At 41.4% G+C, this 24,581-nt stretch overlaps 1 protein-coding gene across 1 annotated transcript in view; it reads left to right on the top strand.

The window, feature by feature from the left end:
• The window catches only part of CEMIP2 (cell migration inducing hyaluronidase 2), a 336,915-nt gene extending 312,768 nt beyond the window's left edge, over positions 1 to 24,147 (top strand). The window contains exons 22-24 of the mRNA XM_086961256.1: positions 3,920 to 4,068; positions 6,531 to 6,637; positions 23,567 to 24,147. Of these exons, the coding sequence (XP_086817382.1) occupies positions 3,920 to 4,068; positions 6,531 to 6,637; positions 23,567 to 23,763 (453 nt within the window). The 3' untranslated portion in view covers positions 23,764 to 24,147. The remainder of the gene's footprint in view (positions 1 to 3,919; positions 4,069 to 6,530; positions 6,638 to 23,566) is intronic.
• Positions 24,148 to 24,581: the final 434 nt, after the last annotated feature.

The raw sequence follows: 24,581 nt of genomic DNA, 5'->3' as shown, positions 1-24,581 counted from the left end.
TAGTCTCTAATGCCAGTTTCACTCTCAAACGATTAAGTTCCTTTTAAAGGCAATCTGGATTTGTCACATGATTTATCAGGTATGATCTTCTACACATTCCTGACCACTCTCTCTCTTTCTGATTGCTTTCTGAAGAGGCGTTCCTGCAGTCTACTGGGACAGGGAGGATGCTTCTCCCAGCATTGTGAGTTGCCATTCTCCTTCTGGGGTGACATAAACATATCCATGTTCAGTTCCTCTAAGCTGACCAGAAATCTTTCTACATCTTCAGGTTCCTTGTAGTCTCTGAACTTACCATCATTTGCCAACCACATCATCTTCGGTTCCAGGCCGTATTCAATGTCCCATTTTTGGAGTATGTAAGTCTCAAAGACAGAAAGGTTTTCCTCTCACATTAGGCTATTGATATATATAGTAATTTAGCAACAACTTGAATTTTGTGGCCCTCCATATCATACGGACCATGCATGCTTATGTCATGACTTGCTGGGCCTGTCTACAGTAGCAAGCTGGTATTGGTCTGGGCTTTTTGGCCTCTCTGTTGATGTGTGTTTGTGACCGAAATCTGAGGGCCCTTTGCAGTTACAGCGGTGGAATAAGTTCTAGACCCAGTAGGCATGGGAAGAGCTTAATTAGAAAATGTCATATCCTCACTCTCTATTTTCTCAGGTATCCCATAGAACCTAACACTTTCATGCCTTGCCTGGTCTTAAAGGTCAATTATCTACTGCGTTAGGTGGCAGATGTCCCTGCCCCAAGAATCTGCTCTGTTCAGCCTGTCATTGATGGTAGCCACCCTTCTCTTCATACCCTCCACCTTGCTGTGGAAGGACGCAATTTTTGCCCTCATTGTCTTCGGTTTAGTCATTAGTTCGGACATCTTTGTACCCCGGGAGCCTAATTGGAAGAGGACTTCAAAGGAGAAATCCTGTCTTGCATCATCGGGATGACATTCTTTTGGCACACCCACCCCCCTCTATGAAGGGCAGTTGTCGGACAGATTTACCAGAAGCCATTATACCTCAGTTCTACCCAGTCTGATGAGGATGTTGAAAAATGAGACAAAAGGTCCCCCAGAAAAGGGAAGAACAATTGAGGTTGGGGGTCACCCTGCCTCTGTGCCGTTAAAGCAGCATATGCAAATTCTCAGTTCTTTGTATGGACCCGAACAAAGCAAGTGGCTACGCAGGATGCAGTTTCTGTGGCTTTATAGTCAATTATCAGCCCTGCAGCTGGTAAAGCCCCCACAAACTTATTGGGTTATTCTTCTGGTCCCCGCACTGTGCTCACATAAGACTGCAAACTCCTTACTCTTTTAGGGTCATTTAAATAGGGAATGAGCCATCCTGGAAAGAGCAGTGCGTGGCAATGAGATAAGTCCTGCACTCCTTCTGCCATACAGCAATGCAGTTCAGTTATAGATACCAGTCCCAGACTTGGTAGACTGCTGAGTGCCTTATGGGTATTCCTCTCTTTCTCATGGGCACGCCCTCATCAGCTGCCAATTCTTCACTAAGTCCTCAATTTCCTTATTTGTTCATGATAGGGCCACACCAGGCATACACTATTGCCAGTAATGTAAGTTTTTCGGTGGAGGTGTGCGGTAATATAGCAGCACAGGTGTCAATATCAGGACTAGGCTCCATCTGAAAGGGCCTAAGGAAGAGGGGGAAGCTTCTGAGAACCAAACATATAGTCAGCAGGTCCCTACCTAACCCCCATGGGCATTACTCTGCCTGCCCTGCTCGTGCCTTCTTCCACTGCCAAAACAGCTCCTTGTTTTCAATTTTCCCCTTGATAAGGCTGCTGGCGCCACTTCCTCATTCCCAGCTGAAGCGCAGATGTGTTGTGAAGTTAGTCAGGTCTTTGGCCTAGATTATAGGTCCACTGGAAGAGGCATCTCTCATAGGTGTTCCTCCAATGTTTTCAGAATCGGACACTGCTGATTTAAAATGCCTGGTTCACAGGCTGCGGTCTTCCAAGGGTTCTGTCCCCAGCAAATACATGCTTAGACAACTATTGCTGTGACCATATGGGTAGCTCTTCCTCGTGCATTCCTCCACTGCTGAGTCTGCTCTCAGTTTTCAGTTTTTATTCTCCCCTTGATAAGGCCACTAACACCACCTACCTTGTCCCCAGTTTAGGCGCAAACATGCAGTGGTACTCATTGCGCCTCTCTACGGTCTGGAACCTACTTATAGCTCCAGAGCGAGAGGTGTTGCTCGCATGCATCTCTTTGCGACTTCCAGAAAGGGATTTTGCTGTTTTGAAATGCCCCATTCATGGACTGCAAGAGTTTATGGGTTCTGTACCCAGCAGAACCATGCTGGTGAACCAAATACTGGACATAAGGGCTGTTCTTCCTCACAGGCTACCGAAGCTTCGCCCAGAAGCAGCCATCTTCCTCTGTGGCCTCATGCAGTTGAACCTTTTGATAAGCGCTTCTCAAGTCCAGCTTTAAGAAGTACTTAGCATCCCCCCAGCGACACCACCACCATCTCATTGATCTTTCGGAGGAGAAAAGAATCCATGTAGATATTTAAACACTGTAAGTCCACACAAAACCTTAGACTCCGATCTGCATTTTGGTAACTATAACTGGGAAAGGCCAATTTGAGGCTTTCACAGGTTCAGTGACCCCATCTAAAGTCATCTGTTTAAACACAGATATATTCTCTTGCCTGATGAGCACTGCCATCCGCCTGTCTTCTTACCTGCAGGGATTGCTTCCTTTTTAATGACAATTTTTGTGCATGTACCCTTTTATAGTTCTCAGTATGCTCTGGAAGGCGCTATTAAAATTTGACAGTATCTTATCAACATTCATGGTACTAACAACCATAACCTGATCAGGTGCTCTTTCCTGTCATCCTGCCTGTGTCATATTCAGAACTACAGCTTTTGTTTTAACTTAAGGATGGTATGAGACGCAAGCTACTTTATATAGACAAGAGCCCTGTGGTTTTTCCTGTAGGTCAGCTGGATCCCAAGTGTCTGAAGTAGAACAGCACTGCATGAAAGATGTATATAATGCCAAACACTAGGCATTCTGGCAAGGCTTAAAACTACACAATTAATACATTTCTATTCATGATAAAGCCTCTGAAGATCAGAACTATATTTCAACTGGTTTAATGTTATAAAAGAAAACAAAACAAGGCACCTGGCGACAACAACGGCTGCTCTAAGATAGCAACCAATGTAAAGTAGTGTATTGCTACGGAATGTGACTTGCAATTGAATGCGGGCGACCATTAAGATTGATTTCATTATAATATCCTTTGTTAGAGTACACATTTAAATAACTATAAGTCAAACAAAATTACTCACATAAAATGCTATTTGAGTGAAAAGTAGGAAAGGGCAAAGCTCTTTGAAGCAAGTAATGAAAAGTGTTATATCAAGAAAGGTAAACAAATGTAACGTAAAGCAGTGGAAAGTAAAATAGTTATTGAACAGCGTAAGGGGGTTAAGGACATCAAGCAAATATCTAGTGAGCATGCAGCAAATATACTGATCAGTTCAAGCAACCTTTATATTATAGATATTGTAGACATTGTAGATAAATAGACAGTCTTGTTCATATAACTGACTGCAGAGTGTAGTATCAGCACAATATGTTGATTTTGTAGCTAGGAAATTACCACGTTCTAAAATTACTAATGTACCGTGTATTTATTACAGTGAATGGAACGTGTTTTTTATGTAACTCCAAAGATTCTGGGACATATCTACTTGTGTGAGAAGCATGGAGCTTTACTGGTTGCTTCTCTTTCGACGTGACATCATTTATTTTGCAGTGCTTTAAAGTGTTCAAACCTATTAGATGGTTTACATATGCTGCAGTTTGTGTTGTACTAAATTGTGATGAAGTCTACTTTGTCAGTAAATGTTTCTTGTTCTCTACTTGCTATTTCAGGTTGGAAGCAAAAAATATCCATTACATCAAATAGGTGTATTGCTGGTTATCGCTGATGCGTGCACTGGAACAGTGAGATCCAATACATCTTTTCCTAAAGCAAATATGGGAGTTTTGGAAACCCATTTAAAGACCAAAGTTCAGCCCAGGTATATTAGATATGTTGAATGTTATTTATTTTAAAGAAATATCTATGGCTATGTTTGTGGGCATGTGAAAAGAGACCGCCTTAGTAGTTTCAACTCCAATAGTAAAGTAATGCTTGCCTTCAATGGTGATTATATTTTCCATTTAGAAGGTGTTTTGCATTGGTTAAGTTGCAGTGGAATAGATTGACAACTTTTTGCCTGCATAGGACATTTTATCACTTTGCAGCACAAATCAGCACTGCAGTAGCAGCCAGTATTATGCATCTGCGATGGAGTTGTGAACGGTTTGCAGCGATTATAGAGAGGGCACACTCGTAAATAGAAAAATAGATGGGCGTATAAGTGGAAATCCTGAAAATAAAATACATACATTAAAAAAGAGCTGCACAGGAAGGAGGAGGGATCCGAAAATAAATATCCTGCTTGTCCCCTTTCCCCTTCATAATTCTGTGCTGGTAATCACACCACATCTAGCCATAAATGTAGAGATAATGTGAAGTCACACATTGCATGGGAAAAAGGAAGGTGAAAAACAATAGGTAGAGAACTCGCTGTGCAGCAAACACTGGCACAAAACGGCAACAGTAAATCTTGCGCTGTGAAATATCCTACTACCGTTATTGCTTCGTATAGTCTATGAAATAGAGGGACTATTTCATAAAGCTGTTTGCACATCTCACTAAAGCGTAAGCGCACAAATAGTAGAATTTACAAATTTAAACTCTATATGTTCCCAAATGTTTTCCCTCTTAATTGAGTGTATTCACATGTGAAATTACTCCACCAAGGGGTAATTTTACACAGACACAGACCAATTTATGGGTTTTCCCGAGTGAAGTCAGCTGCAGCAGCTGGTAAACAAAATCATGTGTGTGAGTATGCACAAGTCATTTGCATGTAGCAGAGATTTCATGGTACGAAAGGGGAAAGAATACTTACAAAGTCAGCGAGGATGTATCAAAAGGGATTTTTCCATGCCCAGAAATTTTTACCATATGGAGAAAAATATTTAGAAAGTACAAATGCACTTACTTATACATAACATTTGCCAATTCAGAAATATACACCTGCTAATTTCCTAATGCATACATTTCTGTTTTGAAGCCTATAACTGTTACAGCTTCTCAGGTCTAATCCTCCAAATCTGTGTGTTCTTAAAAAGCCAAAATGTGTGTCAAATTCGAGTTTCTGACTTTTGTTGTGATTCAGGCTGACAGCTATGGCATGAAACATTTCTTGTTTATTAAGTGAAGAACTCAGGTGAACTTCATTAGTATTTTTAATTGTCCTGAAACACCTCATTCACTCACTAAAATATTCCTAATAAAATCCCACTATTGCCAGAAAACATTCATGGCACATTGCAGCATCATTGTTTGGGTCATGACTATTAGTTTGGTAAAATAAATTGCATAAAATGCAAAAAATAATTTGTGGTTAATAAATCCCCAAAATGGGAACGGCAGCGATAGATGGCTCACTTTCATAGCATACATTATTGACTAAACAAAGATTGATCAGTGCAAATTTAATATTGCTTTTATTAAATTGAGTTCTGAAATTAAAAAAGTTTGGGAAATTCTGAAAATGTAACTAGTATTGTAGGATAATAGAGGCTACTGATTAAATCTCCTAAACAGTTAGACACAAATATGCATAAAATCCACCTGGAGGATGCTTATACTGAAGTTATTTTTTAGGTACATAACATTTCTTTCATTGTTACATATGTAAATATTGTTTTGGAAGTACGGGTTAGCAATGTTAATACAGGCTGTAGTACTGTTCTTGAGCCTCCACTGAGGTCGTTTAAGAATTTCAGTAGCCAGTTTAAGCAACATTTCCCTATGATTAAACACAATTAGATTTTTTTTCTGAGGTCTCTTTTACTTATGGGGGAGTGTGAGATATGTTCAGTATAATCGTTTGATCACTGCTGATATTTAAATGACATAAAATTCTAATTTAATTTGAGTAAAGAATATTTGATACATGGGAGTTCTTTAAATATTGAGGAAACAAGAATTTGAATGTTGTGGTTGACATTATCCTTTTAACAGAGGATCCATTCTCTCCTGCAACTTGCCTAGACCTTATCATGCCTTTTGTCTTTACTTTGTGCACTTATAATACCAGAAAAATGAAAAAGCTCATTTGTAAATGTTTTCAGACTGAATCATGTAATTTATTCATGTAGCATTTTTATACTGCCCGTGTGTATGAGCTGTAATGTGTTGTAGTATTACAGATAGCAAGTAGTACTATTATGCCTACTCCCAGCCTCTCATTTTTCAGACCTCCATAACATGAAATTCTGTTGGTTTCTGTTTCTATTACAAACCCTATATTCTTTTACTTGTTTGAGTAGTGTATGGTCTCCTAAAATGTACGGAATGTATTATTGAATGACTATCCTGCATTGTTCGAGTTTACTCTCAATTTACTGTTGAATGTTTCCCCAGTTCAATAGTTCTCTTAGTCACAAGAGGCGAACTAGGAAGTATTGATGGGATCTCAGAAGCATTGGTATCTCTGGGAACAGCCAAGAAAGCCTATCTTCAAAACAAAGGTTTGTAATCATTTGGTTATGCTAAACTTTCACTTGTTGATTTCTTTAGACTGTAGGATGAAAGCAGCTGTTTTAAAAGATGGTTTTTGCCTGAAGAAGATTTGTTTGGTGTCCAAATCTGCTCTCTGGTAATAAGAAATGCTAAGAAAAACATTTTAGAGACTCTGATCATTATGTCACGTAGCCAAGGCCTGTTGTGAAATTTAAACTTTAACATTTTGACTTCTACTTTATTTTCAGTTTCAGTTTACTATAGCTCTTGAAATATAAATGGTTAACTTTGAGTGTGTTCATACTTGTGTAAAGTCATATTAGATATTTACAATGCTACAAATATGCACCTATACGGACCAAACTTAATGATTTTTATAGTACCATATTGTACTATCCGCAGTAAAATAAAAAAGCCATAATTTAGTCTTGTCTTATATCTGCCTTTCACCAAAGTTGTGTTAATGCCGCTTTTCAGGAATGCTCAGTTGCTTCATCAGAACAACATATGTTCATTTTAAGTTCTAATTTAGCAATTTTTAGTGGTGGGGGGCAAATAGAATATGAGATCAGGGTGAGAATTCTTTAATCCTCTTCACACTTTTAGCTCTCAAATCAAATCTCTTCTTACATCTCTCTCTCTCTCTCTCTCTCTTTCTCTCTCTCTCTCCATCTCTCTCTCTCTCTCCATCTCTCTCTCTCTCTCTCTCTCTCTCTCTATATATATATATATATATATATATATATATATATATATATATATATATATATATATATATATATATATATATATATATATATATATATATATATATATATATATATATATATATATATATATATTCGAGGCATATGAGCTGCAGATTACACACTATGCATAGATGACCACCTAGTGTTGGGCCCAGATGTTTGCAGTTTGCTTTGTTGTAGAAAAGTCTTTGGGAGTCACGGGATAGGTGACTCCTCCTTAGGATGATACTGCGCATGGGCATCGGCTCCATCCCCAGATTGTTTTTTTCCGCCACCGGGCTCGGATGTGTTTCCAGCGCTCCGTGTTGGAACCGATTTCCTTCGGCGCGCAATCCTTGCCAAACTACAAAACTTAGTTTTGAAACGCTTTCCAGTCGACAGATTCTTCAGACATCGAGGATCTCGATTCCGGTCGACGGCCTTCGGGCCTACCTAGGCCTCGAATCCAGCTCATGGAAAGGACGCCATTTAAAAAGTGTCCTCAATATGGGTCGAAGTTTCCCCACACGGACCTTCATGAGGTGTTTAACCTCTGTCTCTCTCCGGAGCACGAGACGAAAGACTGCTCAGCTTATGCCTCTTTCCGCTCCAAAAAGACTATCCGGACCGAAGAGCGAGGAGAACAATGGCTCAAAGATCTTCAGCTCCGATTCCGGACGATATCTTCGAGGAAGTTGTCAACGTCCCAGAACAGCACAACGTCGACATCCGCTCTGAAGCAGAAGATTCCGAAGTCATCACCCCCAGCGCGGCGGGTCGTAAGTAAGACCGTCGACCCCAACCCCTCCTCGACACAGAAAGCCCCGGTCACACCCTCGCTCTCCAGCTCGGGTGCACACCGTCAAACTGCTTCTGCTGCCCCACCTTCGGGCCCGGCTAAGAAGCTAACCAAGCCTTCAGGCGACTCGAGCTCGAGTCGACCTTCACATGGTGCTGGTGCACTCATACCGGCACCGAAAAGGACAACGGCCCGACATCCAAAACATCGGCACCAAAGCACACTACTACTCCTTCGGCACCGAAACCCAGACCGGATCCAAGCAAACCCGCTTCGGGTTCCAAAACACCACCGGAACCGAAAAATCATCGGATCCGAAAAAGTCGTCGGATCCAAAAACCATACCAGAACCGAAAAAACACTCTGAACCGAAAAAAGCTTCGGGTCCGAAAAAGACGGCTGCCTCCCTGGTGAAAGACATTGCCAAGAAGACAAAACAAGCCATCTCGGTGCACAAGACTTCCTCTGCACCAAAAGATAAATCCCCAGCAGTGGATTTACCCTATCCAGACCCCGCTCAAAAGACTCTGGCCAAGGACCCAATCACTGGACACCTAGTTTTGGCTCCTAAAAAGCGACCACTGGACACACCAGCTCCAGCTCTGCATTCAAATAAGGAGGGCCTCTCCCTTAAGACTGCCTTCCCCTTCTCTTTCACCTGTACCATCACCACCACCTCTTGTACCACAGCTTTCTCCAGCATCCCCTATCATTCCACACAGGGATGGTAGCTCTGATGATATGGGGGGTAACATACCTGTTCCAACCATGCCCACAGAATCCCCAGACCCGTGGGACAATTATACCACCCCAGATGTCCCAAATGCCCATCAGGATGACATATACCCCTCAAGGCCTTCCCCACCAGAAGACACTATAGGGTTTACTGAATTAATTCACAGGGCTGCACATTATCATGGGGCACAGGGTCAGACTGATTTGCATATGACCATGTCTGAACTGGGGTGGCAGAGTGAGCTAAAGAACGGTGATGGATTAAACCCAGATCAGTTGACTGGGGGTGAGTGCTTGTATTGTCAACGCTCCGTCCATCATTTCCTTTGGTTTTTCTTTGTTCGCCATAAGTTGGCAGGGTATGCTCAGACGTGAGTCCCTTGCTCACTTTGCCACTGGATTCAAGCAAGCTGGGCAGAAGACGTCTGAAATGCCAGAAACCGGTCCTCGGTAGCTTGTTTCCGGTCCAGGGAAGGCATGGCTTGGCAGTTCGGGCTGGACTGTTACCATGAGGCACAGGGTCAGACTGATTTGCATATGGCCATGTCGGAACTGGGGTGGCAGAGTGGGTTAAAGAACGGTGATGGATTAAACCCAGATCAGTTGACTGGGGGTGAGTGCTTGTATTGTCAACGCTCCGTCCATCATTTCCTTTGGTTTTTCATTATCATGGGGTAGACATTTATACAGACCCTGTTGAGGAAGATTTCCTGATGGATACATTCAATAATGTACAAAGGTCTTCATCCATTTTACTCATGCTTAAAGGGGTGATCAAGCATGCTCCTGAAGTCTTCAAAGACCCAGTCAGAACTCTGGTCATTAACCCTCGGATAGAGAAAAATATAAAGCTGCCCCTTCAGACCCAGCATATATTAAAGGCCCAGTACCACTAGACTCACTTGTAGTTTCCAACGCACGCAAGAGAGCTAACTCACAAACATCGGGTGAAGCTGCACCACCAGATAAGGAGTCTAAGCTACCTGACGCATCAGGCAAAAGAACAGCGTCTCAAGCAGCAAACATGTGACATATCGCCAATACACAGGCACTGCTAGCCAGATCTGACAGAGCACATTACAATGAGCTAGAGTCACTGATGAGGCACCTCCCTGATAAGTACAAGGATGGAGCAAACAAGCTCATCCAAGAGGGGAAGAATATCACAAACACCTCTTGCTACGCACACATGCCTGGCTCCGCATATCAGGGTTCAAATCTAAGGTACAAAGCGCCATTCTTAAACAATCCTTTGACGAACAACACCTATTTGGACCAGAGGTAGATGTATCAGAGAAAATGAAAAAAGATAGACACCGCCAAATCTATGGGAGCCCTGCAGTCGCTCATTTCGTCGCTCATGCTATCGAGGTGCCACCAGGGGATATACTTCAGACACAGCTTCTACCTCGTACAAAGCCCCTACACAGTCTACCTACAGTAAAGGCTACCAAAGGGCTGGGTACAGGAGTAACAATAACGGCAGAAGCAAAAATAACAACTCGCGCTCTGCCTCTACCCCTGCCCAATGACTCCCTTCCCCTTCCCCCGCCCCATTCCACTCCTGTCGCCCCCTGTCTCCAGGCGCCTTCTTAGCGCCCGAATCTGGTTTTATCTCGGCTCCTCCTACCTCCTTTTGAGCCCATCCATTCAGCGGACTTAAAATTCCTCATGTGGAAGGTGGCTCTTCTACTCGCGCTTACGTCATCAAGGCGAGTAAGTGACATCCAAGCATTCACGATACAACCTCCATTTCTTCAATTCTCTAAAGACCCTGTTACTTTACGGACAAATCAGAAATTCATTCCCAAAGTTCCTTCGGATTTCCACCTGAATGAGCCCGTCATTCTCAGAACTTTCTTCCCCAACCCCCAGTCTCCTGCTGAGCGTTCTCTCCATTCCTTGGATTTAAACGTTGCCTGAAATTCTACATCCAGTGCACCGCTCCTTTTCGAAAATCAGACCAGCTCTTTGTAGCCTATGGCCGAGTTTGTAAAGGACAGGCAGTCACTAAACAATCTATTACTAGATGGATCTCTTCTGCCATTTCTTTCTGCCATTGCCGGGCAGGAAAGCCTCTCTCTGCTCCGGTGCGAGCACACTTGACAAGGGGTGTGGCATCATCTACCGCCCTCTTTGCTGGAGTGCCTCTGTGCCAGAGCTGCAACGTGGTCGAGCAGACACACGTTTACGAGGCACTACTGTCTGGAATCAGCGGATGCTGAAGATGCTGCTGTGGGCCAAGCTGTGTTACGAAATATTTTTAACTAAGGTGAGCCTCTCTTGCTTCCTGCCTGCTGTCATAAAAGGTTTTACCATATGTCTAAATGTATGCTATCTAAATCATGCTGTGGTTGCAGTTACTTGGTTTTGAAATGCCTTTTATGACCCATATATTATTTTACTGCTTTCTACTCTTATTCACGCATGTGAATCTATGAACGACACCCCTAATACTGGAGAAGAACATTAGTTACTTACCTGTAAACTGTGGTTCTCCAGTATTGGTGTCTTTCATAGATTCACATGCGACCCACCCTTCCTTCCCTCAGAGGCTCTCTTCTCCTCATGCACTCTTGGTCACTTTGGTGCTACGAAAATCTGAGGGCTTGAGATTTTGAGGAGAAGGTTCTAGAGGGTGCTGTTGCCTGATTGGCTGGAATGTGGATTATTATAATGACTATGATATGTTACTAAAGTGAATTCTCCTTTTAAGGTCTCTATGGGCCTTCTTTCAGTTCTATGGTACTTTGAACTTTCCGTATATATTTTATATGTATTACATTTCTTATGTATAATTATATAATTTTCTATATGTATATATATGTATCGTGGGACTCCCACTTCGACGACGGAGAATATTCAAGCATGTGAATCTATGAAAGACACCAATACTGGAGAACCACAGTTTACAGGTAAGTAACTAATGTTCATTTATACAGGAAATAAGAAAAAGCAAAAAATTAGAATACCTATTTTGTAAAAATAGTAGGATTAATAATTGAAGAAAGGGCATGTGCTGTATCTATGCCTTACGTTTTGTAAAAAAAAAAGTGCAGTGAAGTATAATAAATGAGAACCAACATGAAATATTGTGTCTGAAATATTAGGGTAAGTTTGTTGTTTTCGTTTGGTGAGTGTATCCCTCAAGCCCATGAGTCAGAGGAGTTCCTTTATTTTGCTATTGGGTGTAAAATAAAAAATCAACATGTAGTTGCACAAATGTAGGCATTAATTCTGCTAAAAAATACCATCTTACTGCAATACAATGATACTGTTAATATTTAAAAAAAAAAAAAAAGAGGTACTAAAGAGACAGTCATATGTTGGAATACTTCTTTATGCCAAACATCATTATGCTTTTAAACAACACCAATGCTGCACTTTGCAACTAAGCTAAGTGCTTGTATAAGTAAATCTAATAAACAAATTCAATAAGTTGAAACTCTTAAATGAGGTTCACCTGTCTTCCCTCTCTTTTGGTGTTGAAAAAAAAAAGCTTTTGTAGTACTGTTTGAACAAATTTCGTTGCTTCCTCTATGAGAGCTGCAAAAACAGCTGATGGACAGAATGCAGATCAATGTCATACATTCACCTCAGTACAGAGACACCGGAGCCTAAATCCATAGTTTTTTGCTCACCATGCCATTCCAGTTTGAACCCAGCCATATGCAAATCAGTCTTGACCCTGTGCCTCATGGGAACAGTCCAGCCCGAACTGCAGAGCCATGTCTTCCCTGGACGTAAACCAGCATCCTGGGACGGGTTTCACCCCTCATCAGCCAGGATAGCTTGATTCCAGTGGCATGGAGAGTCAGACTGATTTGCATATTGCCATGTCTGAACTGGGTTGGGGAGTGAGCTAAAGAATGATGATGGCTTTAACCCAGATCAGTTGACTGGGGTGAGTGCTTGCAATGTTCAACACTCCGTCCATCATCCCCTTTGGTTTAGCTTTCTTCCATGAGAGCAGCAGCATATTTAAATACCCTCAACTGTATGACAAATATTATTGTAAAATGTCCTTTGAACCGCAATTCAAAGTTTTTGTCAAGATTTGTGATTATTTTTTTCACATGGTTTCTAAAACCACCCCCTAAATTGGAAGCCTCAGTGGATCCTGATACAATAAGCTATGTTTGTCTTCCTAAAACTATCCAACTGCAATCTAATATGCCTCCTGAAAAAATAGAACAATTTAATTGTATGTTTGTCTTCCTAAAACTATCCAACTGCAATCTAATATGCCTCCTGAAAAAAATAGAACAAATTAATTGTAGCAAGTCCTTAAGATGTTTCTCACAGACCTAGGAAGTCCCTCTGAAATGTCACCTGCTTTGGTTTTCTGATTGATTGTTACTTGACCGACAGGCCCTTGGAATGATTTGCTTACTTTCCCTTCACAGAATGAAATTCCCAATTTGTTATTAAAGGGTTCTTTACTTTTTTTACATTTGGATATGTGATATTCTTAATTTCTGATTAGCTTTGTATTGTTTTTTTTATTCCTTGTGATATATTTCTGTAGCTGATGGTGTAAATGTATAGTTGTGTAGACAGTCCAAATGTGTTTTTTTGTTTTATTTCAAGAGCCATACTTGAACAGAAATTATTTTGCACTGGCTGATAACAATAATGAATTAAACAAAACATTGCCAAAAGACCTTAAACGGTTTCAGTGCACATCTTCATTGAATTTCCTTCCAATAACAATTGCATTTCTACACAGTGAAAACAATTATTTCCTGATACAATAGATCAAAATTACTAATTCCACATTTTCTCCACTCAAGAAATACAGCCTTGCCCCCTCTTTAATCCTTAGCCATTGTCAAGTAGTCCCACCCTGATTACTGGTTAATGAATTATTTCCTCTCCTCATTTGATGGAGTCCTTTTTTACATTGAATCACATATCACATATTACATATTTACAAAACAACGTGTCACTGTCTTAGCTGCAGTCATCCAAATCTGGGATTTAATTTCTTTCAGTATTTCATGTTTTGATCTGCCTTAGTTCCCCGAACCAGTCTCTTCCTGAGACATGGAGGAAAACTTCCAAATTCCTTCTGTCTCCCTTCACTATCTTAACTAGTGTAAATCATTTGCTACTTCAAATACTAAAACTGAGTAGTTTAGGCAGTGGTGGGGCAACATTAGTCATACAAATGCAGCTACTATGAATTTTCCCTTATTGAATTGTTTAATATAGTTTGTCTCAGTTTCAATATCTTTCGCCAAGCTGCCGTTTCAATATAGTCTGTAGACGACACAATACACGTAAGTTAGACCGGGACTTACTAAGCAGTTACATGGATGACCTTTGACTAGAAAGTCTCATTCATAGAGAGTAATGTGTATCTCACATACTTGATGCTGAACTGTAGCTGGCTTTTGTGAAACTATCTACCCACCATTCTTCGCTTGGAGCAACAACCTCTATTTCATCCTGTGACTGAATGGTCACACCAAGGAAGATGCATGCTTAAATAATGTTGAGATTGCAGTACTGGATGCTAATTTTGCCGTTTCCATAGCACACAACTTTTGTTTTTTTTGTATAATTTATTCTAATGATCTTGACCTTATGGTAAATGTCTGGTGCAACTAAAGCCCTTTTTAATCCAGGTAACAAATGGCCCTTTAGACCTGTTTAATTCAGTAAATCATAAGATCAAAATCTGTGTCCCATCTAGTTTTGGACTGAAACATTGTATGGCACCGTGTACTGTTGAGAAGTTCATAACCTATGTAATTAAATGGAATGGAGGTGACACAAAAGCCCTGTTTATTCCTACTATTTTTCCCAATTTTATCAGCACTCAAGTCTGTGAGTAGAAATCCTTGACAAATGTATCATTTTGATGGGCATCCCCACTGCTTACATTTCTTTCACAAATCTGCCTGGTCACCACAGATTTTGTATAGTGTACCAGAAAAGATGTTGTGTGACTAGTTGAGCAGCCTAGCATAGTATATTACCTCTCTGTGTAATTGGAGGTATACTAGTGCCCTTAGCCCTCTAAGAGAGCACATGTGCTGGACTTTTACACTACATTGGAATTACTTAAGTCTTGGCACTAATTTGTTTTCTCTAGTAATCCAATTTACTTGACCTCACTACATCTGTTCCTTCTGTCCTTCATAACCAATATTTCTCTCCATTCAAAGTCACCAGGCTTCTGTAACCTGCCAGCAGCTCTAATCAGAAGCAATATCCTCCACTTGTTCTAAAAATCTCAATTGGATCCATTATCTTGCCTGTTTTTAGGTCAAAGTCTGCATTGTAGGGCATGCCCTGCTGCAGGCAAAGAGATATTGTGAGCAGGGGATTTCAGTATGGTGTGAAGCCACGCCCCTTTTTCCATTGGCAGGCCTCTGGAAGCGGAGGCCTGCCATTGGAAAAAGCTCCTGTTTAGCAGATTTGTCTGCTCTGGATCCCGCCTCTCGAGGACTCCATGACTTGCCTACGGTAGCACCACAATATTTTTAGAAATATTGCCTTGGCAACCATGATTCAGGTCAGGGAGTCCTGGAGGGGAGGGATTCAGTAGCTGTTCCAGCCCCTTTTATTTTTGTGTCCGTGCGGTTTTCTCTCATTGTTACCTCGTTCTCCTTGCTGGAAGGAGGCATTGCAGTGGACCCTCCTTGTTTAATGTACTTTTACCGCTGTGTATAGTACTCTACATTGGAAATGAGACCTTAATTATGCTTTTAGGGAGCAAGAACAATGGGTTTGGGCCTACTCCGACAATATTAAATTAAGAAATCGAACTTTAAGATAATCTGGTCAATGTTTTCGTGCAGCTCGTGTTTGTTACACCACATTCTGCATCGCCTGAGGAGCCAGTGAAGGGCGGGGTATGGCTGTGCTGCTCGCTCAGGACAGAAGCCGTCTTTCAAGACACTGACATGGTTTTGGACGCGTTTATGACAATTAATTCTATTTTCTGTAAATGTCCGCAGGCGTTTCATTACCTGGGAGTACTCCGTGAACCCGACAAACGTGTGTCCTTGCAGTCTGTCTAAGTCATGGCTCCTTGGTGCGACAACCGACAAGTCATGTGACATAGAGGGCTTGAATGTGCCTGCGTAATCCCGGCGCTCAGCTTCTGGGAGGCGACAATGTGTGCTCTTAGATTTATAGTCGACTCTACTGACGTTAAACACCATCTCCAGCGCGCTCGTGTTACTGCCTCCGCGCCTCGCGGTTCAAAATCAAGTGACCCCCTTCTCGGTGTGACGCAGTTTTTATATATTCAGAGACAACAAGGTGCTTTCTGTGGTAGCTGTCATTGCAGGGAAACAGTTCCTTTTGTTTCTCTTCCATGTTTTTCGAGTGGGTGGGATATTACGTAGGCTAGGCAAAGGGGGCAGTTTTAATAAGATGTGTGTTATCAGCCTCAGGCCTGTGTTGGTTGTTAACTTTCAAGACCTCTCATATTATGTTGCGGATTTTTGTAGCGCAGTAAAGACTCCGAAGATCCTTCTCGCCGTGCAAGGACCCCCACTGTGGACTTGCATCACTGACTTTCCGATCATCTGTCCAAAGGCATTGTTCCAATTGATCAACTCATTATTTTGCCAGGGACTTTACCTGTGACAATTACATATCCTTGAATACCGCGCTGAATTAATTTTCAGCCCCACCCCACTGTGGGTTCAATTGAAAGTGTGATTTCTTTAGGCAATCACTGTCTGTCCTGAAGATGAACCGATATTGTGTATGGTTCGAAACGTCGTCGACCTTAATGCACTAAATGCATATTTGACTACAATTGTTCATGCATATGTGTATATTGTGGATTATCTGCTTATGATTTATGATATTCAGATGACCCAACTTTGCCTGTTACTTTTGCGTTCTGTTTGTGTCCCCCAAGTGGGTTAGTCGGACATCGGCTGGTGTCCCACTTCCATCACACTGTGTGTCATATTTCTCTGTGATCATTTTTATTAAGATATTAAACTGTCAGGCTGGACATGTCTTAAAGAATATAGTCCCATTTAGTCTATATTTATTGCCTTAACAATTCCCTTTTTAGTCTAAGGACCGCTTTTTTGAAAATCCGAAGAGTCAAGGCGCTGCGTGAAGAGACACACAGAGGTAAACGTGTAGCCAGACCGTGTCATTTCTATACAGCTTTTTTGCTTCTATTGTATCCTATGAACCATTAACAACAAAAAGGGAAATACTCCTGAAACAATCCGGATTAAAGGGTTCCTGTTCACCAAAGCGTGCGAAGTGTCCCTCAAACTTTGCACAAGGAGCTAGTGATTAAAAGTGCTGCTCCCTGAAGCTGTGCGAACTCCGACTGCAGGCCTTACTAACCTGGAAGGAGCTCGAAGCCCTCTGTAGTTGATTATTCAAGAAGTGCCATTCCTCTGGCATGAGACGCTTCTTGTGTACCCCAAAACTAAGGTGACCAAAATGTTCAAGCCAAAAACCGGGACATTTCACTAAAATAGAAGGGCTACAATTTTATTATAACTGAGCGCACAAACTGATATCGCTCATCATTGTAGAATTACAGAAGAGGCGATAAGAACATAATTAAAATACAATTTTTAAAGCCCGTATCATGCCTGTTAAATAAACCATTTTCTTCTAACAGCTGGCAACTATCCCTGCTTTGTAAAACATAAAAAGACACCTGCCACCGTTTTCAGTCAACTCTCTCTAAAAACCGGGACATTTGATTTCCGGAAATCTGTCAGGACAGCAGGTGAAACCCTGGTACTGTCCCTGCAAATCCGGGACGTGTGGTCAAACCTCCCAAAACGCACAGAAACACAACAAACATTGACATAGCCAACAGGTCTCGCCTTTGGGACCTTATACGTGTTTAGCCACGCAACAGTTGATGTTGTTGCACCAAGGAAATTGTGCTACATAACTAAATACTTATAAGGTCACAAAAGCGAGACCTATTGGCTATGCCAATGCTTGTTGTAAGTTGCCTGAGGTCCATGCTCTTCTTTATTTGCCTTTCAAAGAGAAGAGCTCAGCTTACTAGTCTTTCCGCTAATTTCTAGTGCTCACATCTTTAAAAGTGTTTATTTGAGAAAAAAGGAGTACTCCATTAGATTACTCAGTCTCACTAACTCTTCAATAGCGATCAGGGAACTCTTCCACTGTTTTCTTTTATAGCGTCCAGAAGTTGTTTTCATAGAACATTTAGAAAAAAAGTCTCTTCTGTTAATCAGTGGTTTTAGAACCTCATACGTCCATACTTGTTCTATTCCATTAAGAATTTCAATCCGTGTTTCATAGTCTCTAGGGCCTAGTCCACAAATAACTTTATATAAAGAGTTCAAAAAAGTTCTTATTTTGGCATTTATAGAAAAAAATTGACTTTTATGGAGTAAAAAAAAAAAAATCAGTGTTGCATTTCTGGATATCAGTTTGCCTCATAGATTTTCAGATGTTGTCTTCCTTCTCAGTATATTACCAAGCAGAATGTGCATTAGGTGGATAAAAGGCCTAAGTGTAGCAGAAATGTGCAGTTGCACACAGCATGTTTTCTCCACAGGAAATAATGCTCCCTGTGGAGAAAGCTTTCCTCTAAACTCCCATAAATACCTGGTATCTCCATGGCATTCCCTTCCCATTCCTACTATGGAAAACAGTCCATAGTAGGAAACATTTTTGGGAGTTACTTTGAGTGGTTCTGTTGGAATCACCGTACAGAATGTATGTCAATGTCCACAAATCTAGTATTTGGCGTACCATACATTGAGCAAGCCATCTTCAACTCAACTTTTTGATGAACAGTTTTAACTTTATCTTAATCACCTTGAAATGTTCCCCAGGTGCCTGACTGGATCTGGAAACTTGTTCAGCAATTCTCCTATGCAGCGCTATGCAGCTAAAGGCTCAGCACTGGCTGCATAGTGTCCCAGAAGTGACAAAATGGAGCCACATATAAACACCACCCCTGCTGATTTCATTTCCTTTCTTTCTTTGTCTTCCATCGTAGATCCAAAGCTCTGCTCCCACATTCACAATATTTTCAAGAACTTCCAAAAAGAGAACCAGTGTGCTAGGGAACAATGTTCATCCAAAAAAGAGAGGCATCCTTTCAATTCTGTCCTTTCAGTGACTTACAGAATGAGAACTGATGTGCTACGGAACAGTGTCCCCTTCAAAAACGACAGGCTTCATGCCATGCTGTAACTGCAGAAAGCAGACGTCGATCATAAACCCACACAGGGTGTGTCTCTGGTCTCGAGGCACTACTCTGAGGTCTGCACCAAGGGCTCCCTTACGTACCCTGAGGTGATCCAGGAGGCAGAGCTGTATGACACCAAACATCAGAGGAAGCCAAAACCTTTACGCAAGTTCCAATCTAGGATGTAGGTGCAGGACTGCTCTCTCTCTCCTGGCCCTGTTCTTGTGAGACGTTCACCTTGTCGTGAAGTCCTCCAGTGATTCCAAATCGAATTAGAGGAGAAAACATTTTTGAAAAGCAAAGATGACTCAACCCCATCTCTCCACTACATGTCCAACTAGGTGGTGCGAGGACATCACAGTGTAAGTTAGTCTCCTCTCAGGTCTCCGAATACAAATATGATTCCCTAACTGATCTCAATGTGCCATTGGTGATGCTGATTCAAATCAAAATCTTCAAAGAGCCTATGCTACAGTTTAGTTTGCTGCTTTTCCAGCTCCCTCTTCTGCAAATTTGAAACCAAGTATCCAGAGGGGCATCCAGTCAGTTTAACACCATTCAGGACTTCCGCAGTATTGACTGACCCCTTGAAGCCCATTCAGAGTGCATTACAGACTCTTCTGGTACAAGCACCTACTCCAGCTGGTGGGCCGCCCTGGGCTGCCACTCGAAGGTGCCAGTTCCAAGGCGCCGGACAAAGATCCAATTCAGATCCCAATGTCTGACCCTGAACCGACTTCAGTCCAATCTAGACCAAAGTGATGCTATGAAATCACATAAGTGCAACTGGTCTTTATACAGCCAGACTCTGACCCGATCCCTCCTTCAGGTGGTCACCCCAACAGAGACTCCATTATCTTTAATTGCAGTTCCTAGCATTCTTAGACGTGGCCTCAAGAAAAATACAAACAATTGGGTTGAGAACACATCACATATGTTGTATTAACCCATAACACTGTGCATGTGAGTCCAAGTTGCCACATGGAACTTGGCCACTTACACATTCAATAACACATGTTAGGCAGACATCCGTCCTATGTAGCACGCAAACCAATTTGAACAAAAAAAATTCAGAAGCAAATTCATGCCATAATGGAGTGCACAATCTACCACCATTGTCATCAAGAAATCTTCAGCATTTGTCAAAACAATTATTTTATTTATAATTATTCTATTCACAAGTTCTCTCCTGAGGCATGTTCTACCCAGCCAACACGTTTCTTCACTTGCTAGTCTGTTAGTACTCTGCCAGGCACCTAACCTGCCTGACACGATACTGGATATCCTTCTAGTTGTACTTACCTTATAATTTGTGTACCTTCGCACATGGTGACAGTACCTACCACTGAATACTGATTTCCTGAGATAACTCTGATATGAAGAGCAATTGATTATTTTCACATCCACACTCCAAATATAATTATACCCTTACAAAGTGTGTGGGTTACTACCAAGTATGACAAAACTGGCTAGAAAGAAGAGAGGCTTCATTGCCTAGACCCCAACATTGTTTACTCTTTTTTAAATTGACTGTACCATGGACCACTGGCTGGACAATCCACTTCTTGCTGTGTTCTCTGGGGCACAGAAATGAAAGGTGGTATCGAAGAGGACTCAGTCTAGGTGGATAGTCTTCTGCTATGCAATGGCAAAAACCAGCATCCTGAAGGTCTTAGAGTCTATTCCATCAGGACAAAGGCTGCTACCACTCCATTGGCATGTAGAGTGCATGGGTATCTGCCAGGTTGCAACAAGGGTGCTGTTGCACATGTTCCTGAAGCACTACTGCCTAGAAACCCAAGTCAGTTGTGATTTCTTTATATAACATCTCCTAATGTCAATACATATCCTGTTAGAGCCCAGCCAATATTTTTTTCCATGTCACTCAGGTGAGCGTCTCATACAAACGTTTGGCTTCCTATCTGCCAAACATTGGGTGTCATGTAGGCTGGCATTCAGTTGGGGTACTCTCCAAAACCATATAGTTTTGAAGTTGGAGTGCTTTTACAATTTAAATCCATATTTATGTTTTCCCAATTGGTTGTGATCTCTTCTGTCTGGGATCTTTGTAGTACCAGGGATTGTTCTCGGGGTTGTTGTCTAACTGCTTTCAATGCTCTCACAGAAATGTTTTATTATCTTTGAAGAAGTTCGCACCATTAATAATATACATCTTAAACCTTCGCTCTTGAACTTGTAGGTTGTTTGCTGCTGGTTGCACCTCTGCATGCTTTTCTCACGTTGAAATGTAGATGGCCTTACGAAACCTTCCATCATCTTGTCCAGTCGGTTTCCCACTCTTCCTGTTTGGTTGTTACATGTGTTGCCTCTTAGCATTCTCTATTTGCTGATTTACCTTGTGGTTTTTGGGGACCTTTTGATATTATTTTTGTCACAACTTCTCCCTAACTCTATAAATAAGAAGTCTTTTTCCTTGACTGATAATAGTTTGATAATGACACATATCTACTTAGGTTGTCATTTATAGCTGTTCTTCCATTTTATCCTACATGTAACCATATCCGTAATAGGTAAGGATCCTCTCTGGTTCATTGTAGTCTGAATTTTCCGATTCATCTATTGATTACAGCCAATGATTAGGGAGTCAAGTATGTGTGTTGTGTTGCTGCTATTACTGTATATAAATATGCTGATATTTTGGAAAAATCATTGACACTGAATCTATGATTCTCTGTGACCTCTTCTCCTCCCATTGCCTCTTGCATTCTCCTTTCTGCTATTTCTATGCTTTTTCTACTTTGCATGTTTTGTTCGTTAGTACAGACTTGTGTAAAGTCTTTTGAATCCGTCTGTTTCTTTCTAACTCATTAGGTTTTGGCTTTTATTTATGGGATTGAGTGTTCTATAGATCTCCTAGCCTCCTTACCCTCTTTTGGCCAACCAAACATTATTGTAATGCTCATTTTTCTCAATCTATAATTTCTCTGTGCCATACCTGACCATTTGAAGGTGTTGCATGGGTCCTTTGGGTCTACTGGAAAACCTACAGGAAAGGTATATGGTAGACCTCCACCATATCTACCACCGCATGATTCTCCACTGCCAAGGTCTTGCTACAGATCCTGGTAATTAACACAGCCAATCCTTGGCTGTTATGTTCAGCGTTCAATGAATGTCAGATACCAATAAGTGCCCATCTTCTACCGTTTCCACTACTGCTCCAAAGACTCCCATGGCACTTATGGCATCTGAAAGCATACAGCAGTCTGCCTTCTGTGTTGCTGCAAACATCCATTAAACAGGTCATTCCCAATCACTCGTTTGGATCTCTTTTATGCACCAGGCACTTCACTCATTCCAACATTGCTCTCACCGTACAATCCGCTATCCTTTCCTCACACTTGTCGTCCAGAATTGCAAAGAAAAATAAACTTACATTTGTAAAGCAGTAGAAGCCTTAAGCAGTATGTCATCTATTATCAGTATTTTTTAAAAGGCGGGTGTACCTTTGTCAGAACTTCTAACATGTATATTTGGAATGGGGAGATCTGTCACTTGCCACACTAACCTGCTGCTGTGTTTCCAAGACGCCCTTGTTTGGAACCTGGGCATGGTTTCATGCTATGTAACAAGGTTCTAGCGAATCAACACATTGCGCAAGGAGAAAAAAAAACTAGGCGAAAAATACTATAACAGGGAAGCAAGATACTCTTTGTATTTGAATGTAAATGTATTTGAGCTTATATAGCGCACAGCTACCCGCAGTGGGTGTCCCGGCGCTTGCTTAGGGAACCCGTCCTGGTATTCCCCTGTGAGATAGCCCCGGCAGGGTATCCACAAGGTGAAAGCCAGGCATCCCGCCGCGAGGGGCCGTTGTGGAGATTAAGCAAGCTATTGCCCAGAGTCGCAGAGTGTGAACCCGTGAGTCGAGAAGGCACCGGAGCGAGAATTATCGAGTCCGTGGAATTTTTAGCCCAAGACCCGCCGAGGCGGGGAATTGAACCCTGGTCCAGGGCCGATCTCAGCTTCCAGGTCTGCCGCCTCTAACCCCTGAGCCACACTTCTCCACTTCTTTATATCAGTTACATCATTTGACTGTGTATTTTCATGACCGTATCGATGCTTCCTTTGATATGTATCTTATGACACCATTGTATACAATATGTGTTTGCGCAGAACCGAAAATCTCAATAAATTTAGTTTTTTTTAAAAATCAGAGTTACAGGAAAAACCTCAATAATTCTGCAAATGAACAGAGAAAGACTGGATTTCCTCAATTAGTAAATTCCCCACATTTCCAAATTCCCTAGGTAAAATCCGTACCTTGGAAAGCATATAAATACCCTTTGTTGCCATTTACTACACACGTGCCTTTTTGTGAGTATCTTATTATAAAACAAACAAACCCAGTTAAACAATGTATTCTGAAATTTTTTATCTGTGTGTTGCACCAATGTTTTCTATGTGACTGACTTTTGTACTTTTGCTCACTATGAATGTCAATTGATGTTGTCCATCTCTTCTTGTACTTTGTTTGCAGGGAGCATGGCATTTCTAGGCTTCAGCGGGAATTATAAACCTACGTGGACCAAACTCTTTACCAGTCCTGCTGGACAGGGCCTTGGTCCATTAGAAAAATATATACCTCTGCAACTGGAAGAATATGGCTGCAGAGCTGTCAACACAGATAACAGAAAAGACCTGGAACTTTTAAAGCGAGCTTTAAAGACACATTAGGCCTACGTTGTTAATTACGTGCTGAAAAAATGTGAACTAACTTATTTTATTTATGGCATTGTAATGGCACTGTTGTCACGGAATTTAAATTTGCTGTTTGATACAGGAATGGCCTAAGTAAATGAACAGGCAGAGTGCCAGTGCACCTTGTAGTTGTACAAAATATGAAAGATTTTATTACTGTTTGTAAAGCTAGATTTTTGGGGAGATTATTTTTCTTACACTTTTGTTTACTGTAAACATTTCTACAAGTTTTATACTTTTACATTATTGGGGATGTATGATGTTTTATATGGGTTAACCTGGAAGAATCTCCATAGTAAATGTTAGAAAGCACCGTTGATTACTTGAAAGCTTATTTAACATTAAAATGTCTTAGTCTTACTATCTGTGTTGTTCGCTTTCATTATTTATATTAGTAGTTTGAGTGGGTGGTTTACATCTACAATTTTGTATTTCGTAGAAATGCCATATCTAGACTTGACATGTTGCAATGTGGCAGCTATCTTAAAACAATATAAATTTTTTTAAAGTACACCTGGCCTCCCAGCAGTATTGACTTTGCCAATGCTTGAGCTGTAATTGCATTAACATAGGCAAAACCAACTGCAGTGGACGCAGATAGAGCCAGCACAGTCAAGAAAGCACAATGGAATCGATGGCTGACAAAGAAAGAGGAGCAGACAGTGAGGGGGCTGGCATGAAATGGGGAATGACAGAGAAATTGAAATGGTGGCAGTGATGAGGGGGAGGCATAAACACAAGAATAGGGAAGAAAGCCATCGAGTCAGGTGCAGGAAATTCAGATAGGCAAAAAT

This window comes from Lissotriton vulgaris, chromosome 3_1, assembly GCF_964263255.1.
Source record: "Lissotriton vulgaris chromosome 3_1, aLisVul1.2, whole genome shotgun sequence".
Lineage (NCBI taxonomy): Eukaryota > Metazoa > Chordata > Amphibia > Caudata > Salamandridae > Lissotriton > Lissotriton vulgaris.
This window is presented reverse-complemented; position numbering and strand designations above follow the sequence as displayed.